Source organism: Hyperolius riggenbachi, chromosome 8, assembly GCF_040937935.1.
Source record: "Hyperolius riggenbachi isolate aHypRig1 chromosome 8, aHypRig1.pri, whole genome shotgun sequence".
Taxonomy (NCBI): domain Eukaryota; kingdom Metazoa; phylum Chordata; class Amphibia; order Anura; family Hyperoliidae; genus Hyperolius; species Hyperolius riggenbachi.
In genome coordinates, this window is record NC_090653.1 from 10144081 (window position 1) to 10166407 (window position 22327).

At 46.2% G+C, this 22327-nt stretch overlaps 1 protein-coding gene across 2 annotated transcripts in view; it reads left to right on the top strand.

Moving 5' to 3' along the window:
* The window catches only part of LOC137528026 (xaa-Pro aminopeptidase 2-like), a 124793-nt gene that overhangs the window by 85118 nt on the left and 17348 nt on the right, over positions 1-22327 (top strand). For both annotated transcript variants that reach the window (XM_068249247.1, XM_068249246.1), the window contains exons 12-17: positions 4247-4356; positions 15196-15273; positions 16984-17055; positions 19213-19273; positions 20829-20898; positions 21948-22052. In XM_068249247.1, coding sequence (XP_068105348.1) covers positions 4247-4356; positions 15196-15273; positions 16984-17055; positions 19213-19273; positions 20829-20898; positions 21948-22052 — 496 coding nt within the window. The remainder of the gene's footprint in view (positions 1-4246; positions 4357-15195; positions 15274-16983; positions 17056-19212; positions 19274-20828; positions 20899-21947; positions 22053-22327) is intronic.

Below are 22327 nucleotides of genomic sequence, written 5' to 3' on the forward strand. Positions count from 1 at the left end.
CCGATCACTGATTCCTCTCCCCCGCTGAAAAAGCGACAGCTTCTCTAGGAAGCTGCGCATTTTCTGGCGGTTACCTCCCCATGCGTCTCTCTAAGCGTGTGTTACGCTTAGAGTGACGTCATGTAAACAAACTCATGGCCGCCATCTTGTGGCCAAAAAGTAATACTAAAAGTAAAAAAAAAAAGAAAAAAATCAACACACATTTACATTATAAACCTATTGTTTACCTCCCACCCTCCCAAAACTACCCAAATAAAATGTTTAATATAAAAAAAAAACATTACAAATAAAAAAAACAAAACATGTAAATATTTACCCTAAGGGTCTAAACTTTTTAAATATCAATGTAAAGATGAAATATTTCTATATTTTTTTTTTATTTTAAACTTGTAAATAGTGATAGATGCAAAACGGAAAAAATGCACCTTTATTTCCAAATAAAATATTGTCGCCATACATTGTGATAGGGACATAATTTTAACGGTGTAATAACCGGGACATATGGGCAAATACAATACGTGAGTTTTAATTATGGAGGCATGTATTATTTTAAAACTATAATGGCTGAAAACTGAGAAATAATAAATTTTTTCCGTTTTTTTCTTATTCTTCCTGTTAAAATGCATTTACAGTAAAGTGGCTCTTAGCAAAATGTACCCCCCAAAGAAAGCCTAATTGGTGGCGGAAAAAACAAGATATAGATCAGTTCATTGTGATAAGTAGTGATAAAGTTATAGGCTAATGAATGGGAGGTGAACATTTCTCAAGTGAAAACGACGGAACGCGAATGGGTTAAGCACTTTTTTAAATTACATTATTTTCATTGGAGTTCCTCTTTAAAGAGAACCCGAGGTGGGTTTGTGAAATCATATTAGGACCAGGGGTGCTCAGATACCCCAATCACGATTCGAGTGATCACGAATTCGACCCCGCCCACTTTCGAATTAACTCGTAATCACGAATAGAAATAGATATCCAACACGAATTTGGTTTTGAGACGAGTAACTGCATGTAATCATGAGTCACGAGTCGTGATTAAAAACCCGCTGATTTTAACGGTTAATAGCTAAGCCCCCTTATATGGTATAAACACCAAATTAGCAGGTTGTGTTTAAAAGAAAAATGAGAGCAAAGCAAAAACATTTTTTACAAAAAGACCTTATTTTTGAGAAAATGGGTTTTAAAACTTCAACCCCCCCCCTCCCTCGCCTGGGTCCCCCGATCTGCGCTCCCCTCCAGCTGTAATTAGGAAGCAGCCGCTTGCAGATCGTAAGAGGCAACGGGCGGGGAGGACTCACCTTTTCTGCGTTCCAGCGAGCGCTCCACTGACGTCACTTCCTGCATCGCCGCCCACTGTATTGTAAGTGGACGGTGATGCAGGAAGTGACGTCAGTGGAGCGCACGATGGAACGCGGATAAGGTAAGTCCTCCCCGCCCGTTGCCTCTTACGATCTGCAAGCGGCTGCTTCCTAATTACAGCTGGAGGGGAGCGCAGATCGGGGGACCCAGGCGAGGGAGGGGGGGGTCCATCCGACCCCCCTCCCCACCGCTAGGCCCAATACCCCCGACCTGCCCGCTACCCCTCCGGCTCGGCGGCCTGCCCCCCCGCACCCACGGACGGGCGGGGGGGGGCACAGCAATTTTCTCCTAAATTTGCCTCAGGCGGCAAAAAGTCTAGGGCCGGCCCTGAGTGTGGGAAATTCATGGTGGGATCTGGGAGTCCCCTTTAAAAAGGGGACCTGTCATAGGCATATTATTGACTAGGTATTGAATAACATTCTTTACCTCATAGGTTATTGATTAAATCTAGGATTGATTGATTAGAACCCCTCAAACAGTCATTGCTCATATATCTCAATATATATATATATACTGCTTATTCTCTTGTGTAATATGCTGCAATTAATTTAGTTTACATCAGCCCTGTCCCAGCTCTGAAACAAAGACAGAATATAAGCAAAACTGAAGGTACAAGGTACAAGATGTTGTGTGACATGCCAAGGAAGGAAGCAATGCTTGCCTGACGACCTAGAGTTCACGGGAGCTCATCAGATTGCATCATATTTAATTATGTACACCCCTAACACATCTCTTAATAATTATGTACACCCTCTACTAATCATAACCCATCCCTTAAATGAATAAACATTAATTTGTTTCGTCATATGCCCACCCCCCTCCCAGGAGAAATCCGTATAGGGGCACAAAGTACCCTTTACCCATTTCCATAAAGGGTTAAATGAAATTAAAAATACAACAACGAAAAAAGTCCTTTATTAATCTTAATTAACCAGAAATGCCTACCTGTACCTTGAAGAAAATGTTCCCACGCCAATATCCTCAGAAAATGTTCCCACGCCAATATCCTCAGAAAAGGTCCCACGCCTATATCCTCTAACTTGCGACCTTGATTGAAGATCTCCAACGACCTGCGCAACCACCGCCACACACCGCTGGTCCCCCACACAGCTCTAGCATCTTTGAATTTTGACTCCAAGGCCAAATTAACAGACCAATGAGGATCAGAAGGATAGCTAGAGCTGCATCGCTCCTCGCCCTCTGTTGCTCCCAGCTCCACCCTCCTCCACACCGATAGCGCCCCCCCTATGCTGTCACTCTGGAGCACCCATAGCACATCAGGGTGCTATGGGTGCTCCAGGATGACAGCATAGGTTGGCACTATATGTGCAGTGGGTGGGCGGGGAGTAAAGCGGGGCCACGGAGGGCATAGAGCGACGCAGCTCTAGCTATACTCTAGCTATACCCATTAAAGAACAAGCGACACCCATGCTAACCTAGAAATAAAAACACATATATAAGTAGATAAATACTACTTAAAGAACAAGCGACACCCATGCTAACCTAGAAATAAAAAACACATATATAAGTAGATAAATACTACTTCTACTTACATAACAGATGTATTGTGCTATCCACGTAATGATTCCAGTGAATTTTATAAAGGAAAAGCAGAAAATCCTATTCTAGGCAGTGGCCATCTTGCCAAGCTAATGCTGACATCATATCCTCCCTGACTCTTGTTTTCCCACCTCCCTTCTCTTGCTCATTGTGTATTCATTAGCTGCCCTCCTCCCAGAGTCTTTTTTTTTATTTACACATCCAATCACTGAGTCAACTCAGCCTTGCTTGTAAACACAAGTGTATCAGCTAGGCAGGGAAATAAAAGGAAGAGGAGGAATATATTATAGATAAAAAGAACTCCCAGCATTCAAAAGAACTCCCAGCATTCAACTTTTTGGCACTGTTTGGCACTGACTACTAAAGGGCCAGTGCTCCTAAAGTATGCGATAACTCCAAACCATAACATCAGAAAAAGTTTTGCAAGTTTTAAATGCAGGATTAGCATCTTTATCACCTAATACACTCAGACCAGTTGCTGTTGAAATTTGATTTTTATGGTGACAATACCGCTTTAACAAAAGCGCCAGGCTAGTGACACGCAGATTGTCGCTAGCCTGTTCTTTACCTCATGCTGCCACTTCCCCGCCTGTATAGCGCGCCTCCCCGTCTGTGTCCCTTCCCTCCCCGCCTCTGTAAGTTTCCTCCAATCGGCTTACCGAGGCGGGGAGGGAAGGGACAGAGACGGGGAGCCGCGCTATACAGGAGGCGGGGGAGTGGCAGCATGAGGTAAATAACAGGCTAGCGACAATCTGCGTGTCACTAGCCTGGTGCTTTTTTTAATGGGGGACAGCAGAGCCCGGGGGGAGCCTGGGGACACTATAGAAGGACACAGAGGCTGGTCATTGTATACAGAATGTGCCTCTGTGTCCTAATAGGATTTCACAAACCCACCTCGGGTTCTCTTTAATGAATATTATTAAACAGTATTGCTTGCAAATTTTTGACAAAGTAATTTTCACATCAAATATGCTATTTTTGATTTCAAGAAAATTTTCACAAAAAAAAAAGGGAAAAAATCTATATTTTACAGCAAAAAGCACAAAACAAGCATGAAAATTATATTCTTACCACAAAATTTTACTGCAAAAAATGTGAAAAAAAAATTAACACAAAAATGTGCTGGTGGCTGGACAGGACCCACAAGATGGAAACTTGTTAACTGCTTCACAAAGTACTTTGATTTTTTTTCCAAAATATTCTATTTTTTTTACAAATTTTGGCATGCATTCAGATTCATAATTGATGTTGAATATTCAGCAGCTGTATTGTCGGGATTTTCTTTGCACCATTGTATTTCTGAGGGATTTTTCTGTCTATGTTGCAGATCCGGGACGCAGTGGCCGTCATCCAGCTTTTGGTCTGGCTGGAGAAAAATGTTCCTAAAAATACCGTGACGGAGTTCAGCAGCGCCACCTATGTAGATGGATTGCGGGCGTAAGTGTCTCTGTAGATTTCAGACGGATATTTGTGTCATTCAGAAGTTGGGTTAACTACAAGCTTTCCTGGGGTCCAAGAGCATCTGGGGCCCCTCTGGACACCATGGAAGGAAGAATTGTACACTACAGCACAAAATGGGAGGGGTCATGACAAATATGGGAGTGGCAAAACCATGTAGCTGAACCCAGTAGGGGGAGTAACTAAAAATCAGTGCACAGTACTGTGGGAGACATTTACATCTTGGATTCATGCACTGTATCTTAAAGGGGAACTGAAGTAAGAGGTATATTGAGGCTGCCATATTTATTTCCTTTGAATCAATACCAGTTGCCTGGCAGCCCTGCTGGTCTATTTCTCTGCAGTAGTATCTGAATAACAACAGAAACAAGCATGCAGCTAGTCTTGTCAGATCTGACTTTAAAGTCTGAAACACCTGATCTGCTGCATGCTTGTTCAGGGGCTATGGCTAATAGTATTAGAGGCAGAGGATCAGCAGGGCTGCCAGGCAACTGGTATTGATTAAAAGGAAATAAATATGGCGACCTCCGTATACCTCTTACTTCAGTTCCCCTTTAAAGAGGAAGTTCAGCCGAAACAAACATACTCTCATTAAGTTACATTAGTTATGTTAATTATAATAGATAGGTCATATAATCTCTTACCCACTCTGTTTTAAAAGAACAGGCAAATGTTTGTGATTTCGTGAGGGCAGCCATCTTTTTGGTTGAAAGGAGGTGACAGGGAGCATGAGACACAGTTCCAACTATCCTGTGTCCTGATCACCCCTCCCAGTTGCTAGGCAACGAGAACACCAACATCAGAAATCCCATCATGCTTTTCACAGCATCGGGCAAAAATGCCCGAGCAGTTTTCTTTGATGGGGCGGAGCTTAGCTTCTGTACAGCTAAAAATGAGGCTTTGATAAGAAAAACAAAGTTCTGATGCTGTGAAACTGTTAAAGAAACACCAAGCCTTTTCAGTGCTGCTGAGTAGATTTTTAGTCTGGAGGTTCACTTTAACTTTTATAATTTTGCATGACAGTGGTCCTTTAAAGGATACCCGAGCCAAGTGGTGACAGGAAAATGGCCACTATATTTGTGTGTGGGGGGGGAACCACGCTGTCCCATGTGCCAGCGTCCCCCTCCGTTGTGAAGGAAAAGGCCATGTTCCACTACCATAGCCGGTGTGGCGGTAGCATGTCTGGGTCAAAGGGTGCCTACCACCCCAACGGAATGCGGCCTTTTACTGCATGGCGGGGAAGGGGGGGGGGGGAGAAGCTGGCACATGGGAGGAGCAGTAGTCTGCCTCCGTTTCCCCGCTATCGTTCCCATTATATGGGTCCTGGTAGGACCAGATCCGGTCATACTACGCTGTGCATGTGCAGTATGTCCGTAGTGCTCCTGGGGTCTCCGGTCAGTGCAGTCACAAGATTCCCAAGAGGACATACTGCGCATCGGCAGCATAGTATGCTTGGGTGAGAGTGCGCCGACCAGGACCCATATAATGAGAGTGATGTGATAGCATGGAAATGGGGACAGTCCATGGAAACGCACACCACACGCACACCACACGCACACCACGCAAACACACTCAGTTTCTGGATTTATTAAGGACTAACTTATCCTTTAACCAGCCTGGCGGTATGGACGAGCTCAGCTCGTCCATCACCGCCGGAGGCTGCCGCTCAGGCCCTGCTGGGCCGATTTTCATCAAATAAAGTGCAGCACACGCAGCCGGCACTTTGCCAGCCGCGTGTGCTGCCTGATCACCGCCGCTCTGCGGCGATCCGCCGCGAGCAGCGGCGAAAGAGGGTCCCCCCAGCCGCCTGAGCCCAGCGTAGCCGGAACAAAAAGTTCCGGCCAGCGCTAAGGGCTGGATCGGAGGCGGCTGACGTCAGGACGTCGGCTGACGTCCATGACGTCACTCCGCTCGTCGCTATGGCGACGATCTAAGCAAAACAAGGAAGGCCGCTCATTGCGGCCTTCCTTGTTTATTCTGGGCGCCGGAGGCGATCGGAAGAACGCCTCCGGAGCACCCTCTAGTGGGCTTTCATGCAGCCAACTTTCAGTTGGCTGCATGAAATAGTTTTTTTTTATTTAAAAAAAACCCTCCCGCAGCTGCCCTGGCGATCTTAATAGAACGCCAGGGTGGTTAAGCAGCATGTTCACCAAAATACCATTATCATGCAGTGCCCCTTCCCAGAACATAATTTGTCAGTGCATACCCCCAAATAACATAAATCGGCAGCATGTAACCCCTAAACAACATAATTGAGCAGCTTTTCTCCCAAACATGATTATTCAGCAAGTACTCTCCAAATTACACACCAAATAACATAATTAGGCAGCGTGTTAACACCAAACATAAGGCAGCATTTCTGCTAAAACCAAATTAAAATTGAATGTAACAAGATAGTAAATTGATTGTTGGAGGGGGTGAATCATTTGCATGCCTAGGATGTGATTGGCCTGTGTTCTCTTAAGGTGGCCACTAACGATCTAATCCTTTTCATCCAATTTTTACCAAATCTATGTAGTATAAGGGTAAATTGAGTGAATCTATTGAATGGGTAATTCAGGCAGTTCCCTTATATTACATAGAAATGGTAAGATTGGGTGAAAAAGATTGGATCATTAGTGGCCACCATGAGTCGTAGGCAGTATTTTTTGTTGTGCAGTGCTCGTGAAAAGGAGAACACTCATGTTCGTCCTCACTATTGCTCATCAGTGTGGGTGACTTCTGCTTCCCTGGGTGGAGATGTGGTTATCAGCCCTGCAGACGGGTCCTCTTCCCCAGCAATGAAGTTGCACGATTAGCCTCAAGCAGATTTGAGGAAGACCACGCCCAAGAAAGGGAGAGGAAGAGGTCAGAGCTCCATGTAAATAAATGGTTAACATTTTACAGAGATGTTCCACTTACCGGACATTTTCCGTACTTGGAAAATGGAAAATCATTACGATGATAGTAAAATTAAGTGGGCAGGGCAGGGACAACGTTCCAGAAACCATTAGTGGTAGAGTTTAAAACATCTTGATTAATAAGCATGAATATGACTCTAATTACCGTAACCCTTTCTGCCCCAGAAAAGTTCTGCTATTTCTTTCCAATCACTCTGAGATACGTTCTGCCTCCTTAAAGGGAACCTAAACTGACTTAAAAAAGAAAAATAAAGATTCACTTACCTGGGGCTTCCCCAAGGCCTCTGCAGCTGTCCTGCCTTGCCTCTTTCCGGTCCTCGACGATGCTCCGGTCCCCTGCTGCGGCTTAGTTTCATTTTCGGGCGACTGAGAGTCAGCGGGTCACTGCACCGCACGCATCCTTGTTCACGTTCCATTCGCCAAGAGCGTCATGCGCTGGAGCATCGTCGAGGACTGGCAAGGGCACAGGACGGCTGCAGGGGATTTGGGGAAGCCCCACGTAAGTGATACTTTTTTTTTTTAAAGTCAGTTGGGGTTCCCTTTAAAGGGCACCATCCCCAATCAAACAAAGCACATAACCTGCGGGCCCCTGGGAGTCACAGATTGGAATGAGGATCCATCAAGCCTCAAGAAATCCAGTCCAATCAATACAATACCAATTCTGGACTCAACCAATCATATCGAAAAATTCTTCAAAACGTCATACGCCCGAAACGTTGTGCTGGTCTGTATGTGCAGAGCCGGATTAAGGCTAAATGGGGCCCTAAGCAAAGTAACTGATTTGGGCCCCCCCATCATGTCGTAATAGAATCAGAAGATGCAGCTGCACAGCAACATGCCGCACACACACCGGGGCAGCCGAGCTACTGGTTGTTATGGGCAACAGCCCGCTTTCCTCTGTGGGTGCACAATGCAGGGAATAGCAGCGGCAAAATGCAGAGTGAGAGATGAATGGCTGGGACATTTGCACTCAGGGGCTGGGGCACCCCTGTGAGGAGGGAGCCAGATATCACAGCAGCAGCACTTTCCCCCTGCATCTCCAGCCTGGCAATAGCAGAAAGCTCTGGACACCGCCAAACCGGAAGCCGTGCCCCAGACAGAATTACATAACCACTCCCACCACCGAACAACCAATTTCCTCCCAAACTAGACAGCCACCATGCAGCCTCCATCCCAGTGAATACGATAGTCCAGCAGAGAAGGCAGCCGCAGTGGGGGAGAATGACAGCACCAGATGAATCACATTCACCTATTGCGATCCAAGCAATAGAGGTCCCGTCATCCGGAGCCCATCTGTCTCCTCTAGAGTGCTGACGCTCTGTTACTACTACTATTACTACTTCCTACTTCATGTCTGATCTGAGAATCAGGAAGTTCAGAGCGAGCGGCTGCACTGTAGAAGAGACAGATGGGTTTCAGATGACGGGATCTCTATTGGATAGGTGAGTGAGTGTTTGCCATCTGCTGCTATCATTCTTGCTGCAGCTGTGGTTCTCTGTGGGAAGGGAGGGTGGAGTGGGCAGCGGCAGAGCGCACAGTAGCAGGAGGGGGACCTAGGAGGAGAGCCTGGTTCTGAAGACAATCAGCAGCGCACGGCATCATTTGACAAGACAAGACAAATAACATTTATATCGCGGTTTTCTCCTGGTGGACTCAAAGCGCCATAGCTGCAGCCACTAGGACGCGCCCTATAGGCAGTAGCAGTGTTAGAGAGACTTGCCTACGGTCTCCTACTGAATAGGTGCTGGCTTACTGAACAGGCAGAGCTGAGATTCGAACCCTGGTCTCCTGTGTCAGCGGCAGAGCCCTTAAAGGGACTCCAAGCAGTGCCTGTGGATATGCCTTTAAGCATACCCACAACTAATTCATTACATCCTCACACCTACCAGCATGATGTTTGTAATTATATCCCCCTGGGTTCCTTATATTTCATTGCATTGTGCTGAATCGAGCTGCCAACTTTGGAGAAAAGCCGTCCTGTGGCTGTGATTTCGATCGTGAAAATATCAAAAACTAAAAGGCATAGAGCAGCCGTTTATATATCATTGGAAAGAGGAGAAAAAGAGCTTTAAAATGATATGCATCTTTCCATAGTTACTGCACTGCTCAGAGTCCCTTTAACCATTATACCATCCAGCCACCGCTGACTTTGGAGAAAAGTTGTCCTGTGGCCGCGATTTCAATCGCGAAAATATCGAAAACTAAAAGGCATAGAGCAGCTGTTTATATATCATTGGAAAGAGGAGAAAGAGAGCTTTAAAATGATATGAATCTTTCCATAGCTACTGCACTGCTCAGAGTCCCTTTAACCATTATACCATCCAGCCACCGCTGACTTTGGAGAAAAGTCATCCAGTGGCCGCGATTTCAATCGCGAAAATATTGAAAACTAAAAGGCATAGAGCAGCTGTTTATATATCATTAGAAAGAGGAGAAAGAGAGCTTTAAAATGATATGCATCTTTCCATAGTTACTGCACTGCTCAGAGTCTCTTTAACCATTGTACCATCCAGCCACCGCTGACAGGATGGCAAGGGCTGGTTTATGTGCTAATGGGGCCCCTTTGACTCTGAATGGGGCCCCAAGCGACTGCTTTTGTTGCCTGGTCGGTAATCCGGCCCTGTGTATGTGCTATATAATCGAAAACTAAAAGGCATAGAGCAGCTGTTTATATATCATTGGAAAGAGGAGAAAGAGAGCTTTAAAATGATATGCATCTTTCCATAGTTACTGCACTGCTCAGAGTCTCTTTAACCATTATACCATCCAGCCACCGCTGACAGGATGGCAAGGGCTGGTTTATGTGCTAATGGGGCCCCTTTTGACTCTGAATGGGGCCCCAAGCGACTGCTTTTGTTGCCTGGTCGGTAATCCGGCCCTGTGTATGTGCTATATAACCACTGCAAATAGGAAGTTTTGAAGAATCTTCTCGATATGATTGGTTGAGTCCAAATTGGTATCTTATTGATTGGACCGTCCCCAATCACTCTGCCTTCTTAGAGCCGCAGGGGCCGGCACCATCCCCAATCACTCTGATGGACTTTCTGCCTTCTTAGAGCCACAGGCACGGGCACCATCCCCTATCGCTCTACCTTCTTCGAGCCTAATCATACTGCCTGATGTCAAACTGTTCAATTTCTCCAGTTTTTAGTTGCTATCAAGCTAGAAAGACCCCAATACTACTGTCTATAGTAGTGCCTGACCCTAGCATTATCCCCCATTCATAACTGCCAATTAAAATCCATCTTATGTAAAAGAAGTAAAAACAAAAACAACTACATTGTGTTGTGTTCGATATATCATGGAAATCTCTTCTTACTCTTTATTCATGAACAAGGGATTTTAAGGGTTAATGTCCACTGCGCAAATTAAATAACGTGTTTACGTAATCTGTGCAACCGTTAAAATATACACAGTGCTTATGTTAAATGTTGGGCCCTGCTCAGCCATAACGTTACATGTTTGTTAATCATGCCCCTTTGTGCTTTTATCAGATATACCTTTTTAAAAGAAAGTCTATTTAAAAAAAAATGTATGGGATGTTGTGCATTGTCCTACCCTGTGGCATTTCATGGCTGTGCCTGGGGGTCTTCTGTCCAATCGTTAACTTGTTACTAGCTTGCCACAGTTAGTGGCAATTGAACAATGCTACCCATATAACTTCTTACGGCGGAAACTTTTAACGACAAAAGATGATCTAGTCACAAGTATAACCATATCTTTGATTTTAGCAAATACACAATGGCCTCGGTTCTGGTAGGCTCAGCGTCCGTTTTACTGCATACAAAATATTTTTCCGCACGCAGTAAAAGCAGGTTGCTATTCTGGTAGATTTTAGTCATAATTTACCAAATGGGGTAAATTGGGTCATAAAATGTGCTGTACTTTGTGATATTTTACCGAAAATAGGAATTTTCATGGAAAAAATAGGGGGAATGTTAGCACATAATTCACCGATCAGTTTCAGACCTGCCTCTACCTGGCGGTAAAGTCAACTTGTGCGCATTTTGCTGGTTTACTGCTTCAGTGGTGTTAGGCTTTGTGATAGAAAAGAATAGTAGAAATAAAACTCCAAATACTTACTGGATTTTTTTTTTTCAAAGGTGATGTCTATAAATAATGTTTCCATAGGTTGCTGCATAATCCAATACTCCCCCCCCCCCATCCCCTGAAGAAAAAAAAACATCTACCAAAGACTATTCTAAGTTATGGAAGACGATTACAGACTATTATTACTATTTACCACAAGCTGAAATACCGCACTTTTGCTGCAATTTTTACCGCATTTTCTGAAATGCAGAAAAATCTATCAGAATTGACAAAACTAAATGGAAAAACACGATTGCGGTATTTTACGGACAAAAAATATATATATTTACCGCACATAGCTAGCAGAATGGAGGCCATTATTATTGGGACATGCTGGTGGCGTTGGCACTCTCCTCTGATCTCTTCTCTATTACTCCACTCCAGGGCCGGGCCGAGGCATAGGCTGGAGAGGCTTCAGCCTCAGGGCGCAGTGTAGGAAGGGGCGCACAATTCATTCAGCTGTCATTCCTAATTGTGTATTAAGCAGAAAGAAATAAGAAAAAGGGATACATAGCAGTGACTGCAAGCCAGATAACTAGATATTAAGGTGTTGGGGAGGTTGTGGGACCTGTGGCGCCTCTTAGTCTAATAGCAGTCAGTGTGTGACGGCTGAGGTGGGAGGGATGGAGGAGCGCACTTTGGTGTCTCAGCCTTGGGTGCTGGAGGACCTTGTCCCGGCTCTGCTCCACTCACTTCTGTTCCTTCTTGTGACATCCAAGCAGTCCGCCCCATACTTCCCCTCTCACCTTTATCTGTTCACCTCCTGGCTCTGCTTCCCTTTCTCTCAGATCACTTCTCTGCCTGATCTCTCCACTTCCTGTCCACTGAAATCCCTGCTAATGCTGTCATTATGGACCATTTCAACATCCTTATTAAGGAGGCCCTGTAGCGACATATAGTACATTACATTACAGGACATTCGAGGTGAAAATAAACTGATACGAAAAACAATTTTATCTATCCTCTTCCTCCCAAAAATGACTTTTTTTAGATATCCCACAGTTTTATTTTATAAATGTTTAAATGTAAATGTTTGACACCTTTATTGAAGTATGCTAGAGCTCAAATCTAAGAATTATTGACCCTTTTTATTTCTTTCCTGCTCTCGGAAGCCATTTACTGACAGGAAAGTGATTTATGGCTGTAATTAGTAATCAGTGGGGGTTATGCTGTAGTCCGACCTGGTCCTGACCCGGACAGAAGCTGTCACTTGCATACCTGATGTTTAACTCTTTCAAGCAGAGAAAGAAAAGGAACACGGCCTAGTTATTAGTGTGTTTGGCACTGTACATACACATGTCTATCTCATCATGTCACATGTCACCTTGGGTATTTAAATATCCTGGTTTCAGCATCAGAATCACTTCTTATATCTATATATTGCTGTATATTGACTGTAACCCTCCCAGTGATGTCTCAGCCTAGGGTAATTAGCTATGTGGAATTCTCTCACCCAGAGCATTCTGGGAGGCCAGGTATAGTTTGTACTGGCTTTGAAGCTCTCGGTAAAGAAACATTCCGCAGTGATACACCTGCCGATACTAAAGTTGTCACTGTCTCTGATAAATTTCAGAATGTAAATTAGTGAGAGGAAATATTTTACAATGGGCAAACACTGAGTAAATGATTTATTCATTAATATTGTGGAAGAATAGGCAATTTTATTCTTTATTTTCACTACAGGTCCTCTTTAACATGAACCATCCTAAAACGTCTGTCGCTCCCCTCCTCCGTTTTCTTTCAGTAGTCTACTGACCACGCTCACACTGATGGACACACGCTCGATATCAGATTCACCTGTCTTTGCTCTCAGGGGTGTAATTAGAGGGGAACAGCTACTAGCCCCTAGCAGGGGGGCCCAGAGCTGTGTGGGGCCCCAACTACTAACCTTCCCTTCCTCCGATACAGGGGACTACACTTCAGATCAGATGTTTTTGTGGCTACACGCAGGGTTGCTCAGATACCCTCAATCACTGATTCCAGGGATCCCGATCACGACTCCGCCCACTTCCGAATTGGTCGTGATCATGATCACGGATAGAAAAGGAATTCCGATTTGAATGCAGTTTTGAGTCGGAATTCAGCATTGAAGCCATGATCACAAGTCGAATTTCCCCCACTCTGAACATAAAAAAAGCTTAAGAAATAGGAAAAGATGTTAGGGATAAGGGGTCGAGTCCTACGTGAACGCGGGTGGACGACGTCCACCTACTTTTTTTGGAGAGTGGACGTCGTCCACCCTAGCATATATGGAGGGGAGCAGCGCAGTGGAGTGGAGCGTTGTGCAGAGCAGTGGGGAAGGGCAAACGTCTCCCCCCCCCCCCTTCCCTCACCTTGGGGCTCCCCTTCCTGGCTCTTCCCTCCAGAACATTTGCAGCGGCGGTGGCTGGCAGCAGGCATCAGTGGGCGGGACATTCTTCCTCCTGTTCCGGCGAGTTGAAGCTGTGCATGCCGCTGCTCTGGTCTTCACTAGACCAGACTAGCGGCATGCCACCCCCCACCAGACTAGCGGCACGCCACCCCCCACCGGCTACACTGCACTACACTACACCCTGCAGCCCCTGCTAGTTACACTACACTGCACTACACACTATACTACACTAACTCCTGCCACTCCCACCGGCTACACTACAGACTACACTACACCCTGCTGCCCCTGCTAGTTACACTACACTGCACTACACACTATACTACACTAACTCCTGCCACCCCCACCGGCTACACTGCACTACACTACACCCTGCAGCCCCTGCTAGTTACACTACACTGCACTACACACTATACTACACTAACTCCTGCCACTCCCACCGGCTACACTACAGACTACACTACACCCTGCTGCCCCTGCTAGTTACACTACACTGCACTACACACTATACTACACTAACTCCTGCCACCCCCACCGGCTACACTGCACTACACTACACCCTGCAGCCCCTGCTAGTTACACTACACTGCACTACACACTATACTACACTAACTCCTGCCACCCCCACCGGCTACACTGCACTACACTACACCCTGCAGCCCCTGCTAGTTACACTACACTGCACTACACACTATACTACACTAACTCCTGCCACCCCCACCGGCTACACTGCACTACACTACACCCTGCAGCCCCTGCTAGTTACACTACACTGCACTACACACTATACTACACTAACTCCTGCCACCCCCACCGGCTAGCGGCTACACTGCACTACACCCTGCAGCCCCTGCTAGTTACACTACACTGCACTACACACTATACTACACTAACTCCTGCCACCCCCACCGGCTACACTACAGACTACACTACACCCTGCTGCCCCTGCTAGTTACACTACACTGCACTACACACTATACTACACTAACTCCTGCCACCCCCACCGGCTAGCGGCTACACTGCACTACACTACACCCTGCAGCCCCTGCTAGTTACACTGCACTGCACTACACACTATACTACACTAACTCCTGCCACTCCCACCGGCTACACTACAGACTACACTACACCCTGCTGCCCCTGCTAGTTACACTACACTGCACTACACACTATACTACACTAACTCCTGCCACCCCCACCGGCTACACTGCACTACACTACACCCTGCAGCCCCTGCTAGTTACACTACACTGCACTACACACTATACTACACTAACTCCTGCCACCCCCACCGGCTACACTACAGACTACACTACACCCTGTTGCCCCTGCTAGTTACACTACACTGCACTACACTACAGTTTCAGAGTAGCCGGCCAATCAGGTGTTTCCGTGTATAAGTGAGACAGCTGGGCAGAGTCAATTGATGGCGGTAATAATTGCAGCTATTCTGTGTTACAGGAAGCAGGATTATGCCAAGGGGCCCAGCTTCGAAACCATTTCTGCCGGAGGTCTCAATGCAGCTCTTGCCCATTACAGGTAATACAGCGAGCGTCACAGCTCTGCTCCACTCTGATCTCATAATATGTAAGCCACATGTGGTCTGATGCACTAACTAGTCATAACATTGCCGTGCACAGACAGCACCCGGCAATATTACAGTTACTACTGGCAGCCTGTACCGTGCAGTATGCTATTAACTCAGAAAAACATGAGAATCCCCCATGCGGAGATGGATTAGTTTAAAACCTGTTGGTTCTGACAGGTTTTAACTGCTTACTTTTTTCGCTGGAGTGGTTATTTAAAGTTAACCTAAACAAATGTTAATGCTCACATCAGTAGGCAGAATCGTCTGGATGCTGCAGAGGCGTTCCCCCTGATATCCACGCCCCCTCCGCTGCTGGCTGCGGCTCTCTTCCTCTCTGTGGCTGCGCTCCCTTTCATGTCCGAGCGTACATGCACAGTATCGCAGAGCTGCTCATGCATTAGGAAGAAAGCCGTGCTCAGGCGCCTCCGTGCTACTGCGCGGCCTTCCTGGGCCTGCATAGTGCTGCCATGCTCATACAGGGAGGGGAGCAGAGGCCGCAAGCAATATTCAGCATTAACATTGAATATTGTAATTAGTTCCCAGCAAAAGAGGGAGGGGCTTTGGAAGGCCAGAGAAGTCTCTTGTCCAATCCAGAGGCATCCCCTACTGAGGAAAGTATCTAACGTTAAAAAGAAAAATGACTTCAGATACCCTTTAACTTTCCTCCCAGGAGGACATTTTTCATCTTACCTACAAAACAACTTTTTCTGCACTTAAAGAGACACTGAAGCTAAAAAAAATTATGATCTAATGATTTGTATGTGTAGTAAAGCTAAGAAATAAAACATTAGGAGCAGAGACCTAAGTTTAATATTGTTCTCAGTACAGGAAGAGTTAAGAAACTCCAGTTGTTATCTATGCAAAAGAGCCACTGAGCTCCATGACTTTCAAAGTCAAGTCTCAGAGAGCTCTGTCTTCTGAAGCTTATTATATCAAGTGTCAGTCACTGTATTGTTTGTTTGTTTTTTCTGCAGAGGACAGTTAAAAAGTTCACAGCCTGCTCTGTAAAATCATTTAGAATGCTGAGTAGTGTGTAAACTGCAAATATTAGAGAATGGTGCAATGTTATTAAAAAAACGTAATATATAACTGAAAATAAAAATATGAGAATATTTTCTTTGCTACTAATCTTCTAGTAATTATTCGTACTACACAACCAATTCATTATATCATATTTTTTTTTTCGCTTCAGTGTCTCTTTAACAAGTGGAAAAATGATAAAAAAAAATGTAAAAAAATTACTACCAAATACTTGTTCAGGATTTATGGCTAAAAGTATTAGAGGCAGAGGATGCATTAGCATTATTAATTTTCACAAAAATAGTGTTAAATCCGACTTTCGCACTACAACAAACTTTTTTTTTTCGTTATGAACTGTCATGCTAAAATGATTTTTCTAATTTTTGCGGTAAAAATAATGGATTTTTTGGCATTTCTGCAATTTTTCGCGATATAGTTTGCAAATACAATGCATTTTCTCTAAAGTTTTTTTTGCAAATGACTTTGGCAAAAATTGGCAAGCAATACTGCTCAGCAGGACCGCCAAGCAATATGCATTGTTTAAAATGAAATAAATATGGCAGCTTCCGTATCCCACCCACTTCAGGTGTCTTTTTTTTTTTAAATTTCCTCTTTCAAAAGTCAAGCTTTCTGTTTTGCAGCGCTACGAATGAGACTAACCGTCAGCTGAGTGTGAGCGAGATGTATCTGGTGGACTCCGGGGGGCAGTATCTGTGAGTATGCCTTCTCTGTACAATCATCCCTCCCTCAGTATTATCCTTCTCTATCATCCCTCATTCACTGGTAAAGGCTACTATCAGGGGCGTAACAATAGACCCTGCAAGGGATGCAGCCACGGGGGGGCCCAGTGATTTCTAGTTACGCCCCTGGCTACTATTGTCACTATCATCATCATTATTGCTGTAATATTCTACATAATGGAGCCCATTTATCATTAAACATTTCTTTGCAGCTCCCCCAATATAGAATAAGGCAGGCCTCCACCTTCCCCCCCAATTTTAGCCACTTGTATACCCCTTCTGGAGCTGCTGTTGTAAAGTCCCTTATCTCCAGGGGGGAACCACTACAGCCGGGCTTCCTGCTGTCACACTATTCAGGCCCCACCCCTCACTGCTGATTGGAGGGGAGGTCTGGGTGTTACAGCCACTGACCTTTTCATCAGGATATCCAGTGGTGCGGGGAGGGTGTGGCTTGAGTAAGGAGGCCGGCGCTGCAACTAAATGAGCCTCTTTTCAGTAGACAAAAAGGTTTGATAGAAAAACAGAGTATTGGGCACGATACCACCACAATACTAATAAGGATGTGATGGAGGATCTCACAGATTGTAAGTATTCCCCCTCCATGGGACCATCTGTAAGTAATCACCTCCCCCCTGTAAATTGTCACCTTTTATTGTCACTACAGAGTCCCTTTAAAGTATAAGAACACTAACACCTTATAGGTTAAGGGTGCCCATACATCACTCAAAATGGCTACCCAATCAATCTTTCGATCAAAGTCTACAGGCACTTGTATTGCCCCGAGGAAGCAGGCCAAGACCCGTGAAACGGTGCACGAATAAACATTCCTTTTTACATTAACCACTTAAAGGGATACTGTAGGGGGGTCGGGGGAAAATGAGCTGAACTTACCCGGGGCTTCTAATGGTCCCCCGCAGACATCCTGTGTTCAGCGCAGCCACTCCCCAATGCTCCGGCCCCGCCTCCGGTTCACTTCTGGAATTTCTGACTTTAAAGTCTGAAAACCACTGCGCCTGCACGCCCGTGTCCTCGCTCCCGCTGATGTCACCAGGAGTGTACTGCGCAGATACAGACCATACTGGGCCTGCGCTGTGCGCTCTTGGTGACATTAGCGGGATCGAGGACATGGCAACGCAGGCGCAGTGGTTTTCAGACTTTAAAGTCTGAAATTCCAGAAGTGAACCGGAGGCGGGGCTGGAGCATCGGTGAGTGGCTGCGCGGGCACAGGATGTCTGCTGGGGACCGTTAGAAGCCCCGGTTAAGTTCAACTCATTTTCCCCCGACCCCCTACAGTATCCCTTTAAGGACCGCAGTGTTAAACCTCCCTAGTGACCAGGCCATTTTTATCAAAACAGGCCACTACAGCTTTAAGACCTTGCTGCAGGGCCATATAACACAGTACACAAGTGATCTCCCCCCCCCCCCCCGCCCCATTTTTCCCCACCACCAGAGCTTTCTGTTGGTGGAGTCTGATCGCTCCTGTCTCCCCCAGGGGGACAGCTGTGTCGCACGGCTGTCCCCAGTACAGCGCTGTCTAAGATGGCAGTGCTGTACAGACTTATTAGACGGGGGTTTTGTCTCCGAGCAGCGATAGCCGCTAGTAGACTGAAGGCGGAGCGGAGCTCCGTAATCAGAGTGGAGATGGATCGGCGCGCGCAATCTCCTGTAAACCCCATAGAAAGCCATTTACGCCAATTGGCATGGAGTGGTCCAGGGGTTGCCGCACTGCTCACACCAATCGGCGTGGAGCAGTCGGCAAGAGGTTAAATGTTGATTTGTCCTTCTGAGAAGGTAAGAAATTACACTTCTCAAATACACCAGTGTGTATTTAGCACCCTCCCTTGTGTGGTTCAGCCAATGAAAATGTGTTAGGATATACTAAACAGACTGTGCAGATCAGCAGCACACTGATGACTCATCGCTCAGCTGTCTGCTGCTGTAAGGAAGGCCGCAGAGTGTAGCCAGTACCATTGTGATCTCACCCCAAACCCTAGTCAAAGAGCCGCTGGAGAAAACAGGAAACTGCTTCAAGGGATTGTGGCAGCAATGCATAAATATTTTTAAATACCAATATAGTTTTCTAGACGCTATGAAAAGTAAGACTATCTTTATTTTTCTGTGGTTTGGTAGGGATGGGACCACTGACATTACCAGGACTGTCCACTGGGGGAAACCTTCCTCCTTTGAAAAGGTAAGTGTTTCTAGATAGATTATTCAATAAACGTCAGTGTGAAGCAAGCACCCAAGGAGAGCAAATAATAGATGTGCTTAAGCTTGCAGCGTCTCCGCACTCCAGACGTTTCAGCAGCTCCTCCACAGTCAAGCCAGCACCATCCGTAATGTATTAGCTCTTTTATTAGTTAAAATAGCATGACAGCCATCTTTACAGCGTGTAACATCGCATCAAAAGACGCTCGGTTCCATATGCGTTCCCAAACGCCACAGAAATCCTTTTCCCGAGAAAACATCATGGGCGCTACTTGTGCTCTCAATGATCTTGGGATCTTTTTTTGTTGATGGTACTCCGCCAATGTTGCGGCATGTAATTCATAGTTAATCAACGTCTTGCTCCAGATCTCTCTTAATTAATTTCTCATCAGGTTTCTGTAGGAAGGAACCACTTTTGGCGGCTGCTGATAAAATCCGATTGGTGTCTTCCTCTGAGAATGAATAGATCTCACTTGTGCTTTCATGTTCCATCTCCATGTTGCTGTCTGCCCCCAGTGCAGTGCAATCCAATAAACGTCAGTGTGAAGCAAGCACCCAAGGAGAGGAAATAATAGATGTGCTTAAGCTTGCAGCGTCTCTGCACTCCAGACGTTTCAGCAGCTCCTCCACAGTCAAGCCAGCACCATCCGTAATGATGCGATGTTACACGCTGTAAAGATGGCTGTCCTGCTATTTTAACTAATAAAAGAGCTAATACATTACGGATGGTGCTGGCTTGACTGTAGATAGATTATTCATTCATGAGATAGGTGGTGCTATTTATTTATTGTTAATAAAATTGTTAATTTCCGGGACTGTCTTGGTGGGGCTCTCACCTCCCTGTGTAGCCGGAGGGCCCCCTCTCCTCTCTAACCTCCCTGTGTAGCCGGAGGGCCCCCTCACATCTCACCTCCCTGTGTAGCCGGAGGACCCCCTCACCTCTCACCTCCCTGTGTAGCTGGAGGACCCCCTCACCTCTCACCTCCCTGTGTAGCTGGAGGACCCCCTCACCTCTCACCTCCCTGTGTAGCTGGAGGACCCCCTCACCTCTCACCTCCCTGTGTAGCCGGAGGACCCCCTCACCTCTCACCTCCCTGTGTAGCCGGAGGACCCCCTCACCTCTCTGTGTAGCCGGAGGACCCCCTCACATCTCACCTTCCTGTGTAGCCGGAGGACCCCCTCACCTCTCACCTCTCTGTGTAGCCGGAGGGCCCCCTCACCTCTCTGTGTAGCCGGAGGACCCCCTCACATCTCACCTTCCTGTGTAGCCGGAGGACCCCCTCACCTCTCTGTGTAGCCGGAGGGCCCCCTCACATTTCACCTCCCTGTGTAGCCGGAGGACCCCCTCACATCTCACCTCCCTGTGTAGCCGGAGGACCCCCTGGCCTCTCTAACCTCCCTGTGTAGCCGGAGGACCCCCTCACCTCTCACCTCCCTGTGTAGTCGGAGGACCCCCTGGCCTCTCTCACCTCCATGTGTAGCCGGAGGACCACCTCACCTCTCACACCTGACTTATAGACCTGTACTTCATCTTGCAGGAGGCCTACACCCGGGTGCTCATGGGAAATATTGAGCTGAGCCGGCTGGTGTTCCCACCAGGAACGTCTGGTAAGGGCATAGCCTTATTTATTTCATAATTCTGAATAGTTTATGTATCACACAGCCAGAATCACCTGGACACCCAGAAAAGGATTAAGATGACAAGGAGCCCCTAGGCAAGATAGCAATTATTGCCCACCACTGATGGTAACCTGGCTTTTTTAGTTAGATTTGGTGAGGGCTAGCATCCACCAGGCCCCTAGACTCTCTACACGCCCTAGGCAGATGCCTAGGATTGCCTTGTGGATGAGCCGGCTCTGGACACGCCTTAAAATTAAAGTTAAACTCCGCTGCCAATTAGAAATGGGAAACTCTTTCTGCCGAGTGTTGAACATTCGCATTGTACAGGTTGCTTCAGGAATTGAGATACAAGATTTGTACATGAAGGGCGAGAGGCACTTCAAGTTGGTAAACCTCCTGACATGTCACACTTTACTCTCTCTGCCACATCGGTATCAGAATCCACAACCACAATCAACAACGAAACATTTGTAAAGCGCTTTTCTCCTGTAGCACCCAAAGTGCATAAGCTTGTCGCAGGTCAGTAAATAGTGATGTGTACAGGGGAAAGTTATGTGATCATAAATGTCAGACTAAACAGGTGGCTTTCAGTTTTGATTTAAGCGTGTCCAGGGTTGGAGCTGTCTTGATTAAGGCAAGGCATTCCACAGGGTAGGGGCAGCATGACAGAAAGCTGTGACTCCAAAGGTTTTTAGTTGAACTCTGGGGGTGGTCAAGTTATTGCATCTTTTTGTTCTGAGGTTGTGGAAGGTGTGTGAAGATGCAGCAAATCCTTCAGTTATATGGGGCCTAGGTCGTGTAGGGATTTGAATGTTAGCATGTTGATTTTGAAAAGAATTCTCCATTTTCTGGGTAGCCAGTGTAGTGAGCAAAGGATGGGTGTTATAGTATGTGGCAATGGCAGGATGGGTGTTATGTGGCAATGGCGGGTTGGCTTGGTGACAGACTTGCGGCAGCATTCTGTACAAGCTGCAGTTGGCGCTGGTCTTTATTTGGAAGGCAATGTTTGAATGATTCCTTTCCGCTCTTTCATGCAGGTAGAAACATAGAAGCGTTTGCCAGACAAGCCCTGTGGCAGGCCGGCCTGAACTATGGTCATGGAACCGGACACGGAGTTGGGAACTTCTTCTCTGTTCATGAATGTAAGTAGAATACCCTCAAGAAAGGGTCTTTGTAAGAAACCTTGCATGTAATAGGACCCTGCAGGGGGTGTCTGTAATCTGAGCCTTCTGGACGAAGCAGATAGTCAATGAAAAAAGGAGGATTCTGAGATATCCTCAAATGTAACGAAGGTTGGTCAATGGGATGCTAATATCTCAATCTTGATGCACATATTACGATACTTTTATGTAAATGTATGCGCCTGGCAAAATTGGTTAATTAACCACTTAATGACAAGCTGACTTATAAAAACGTC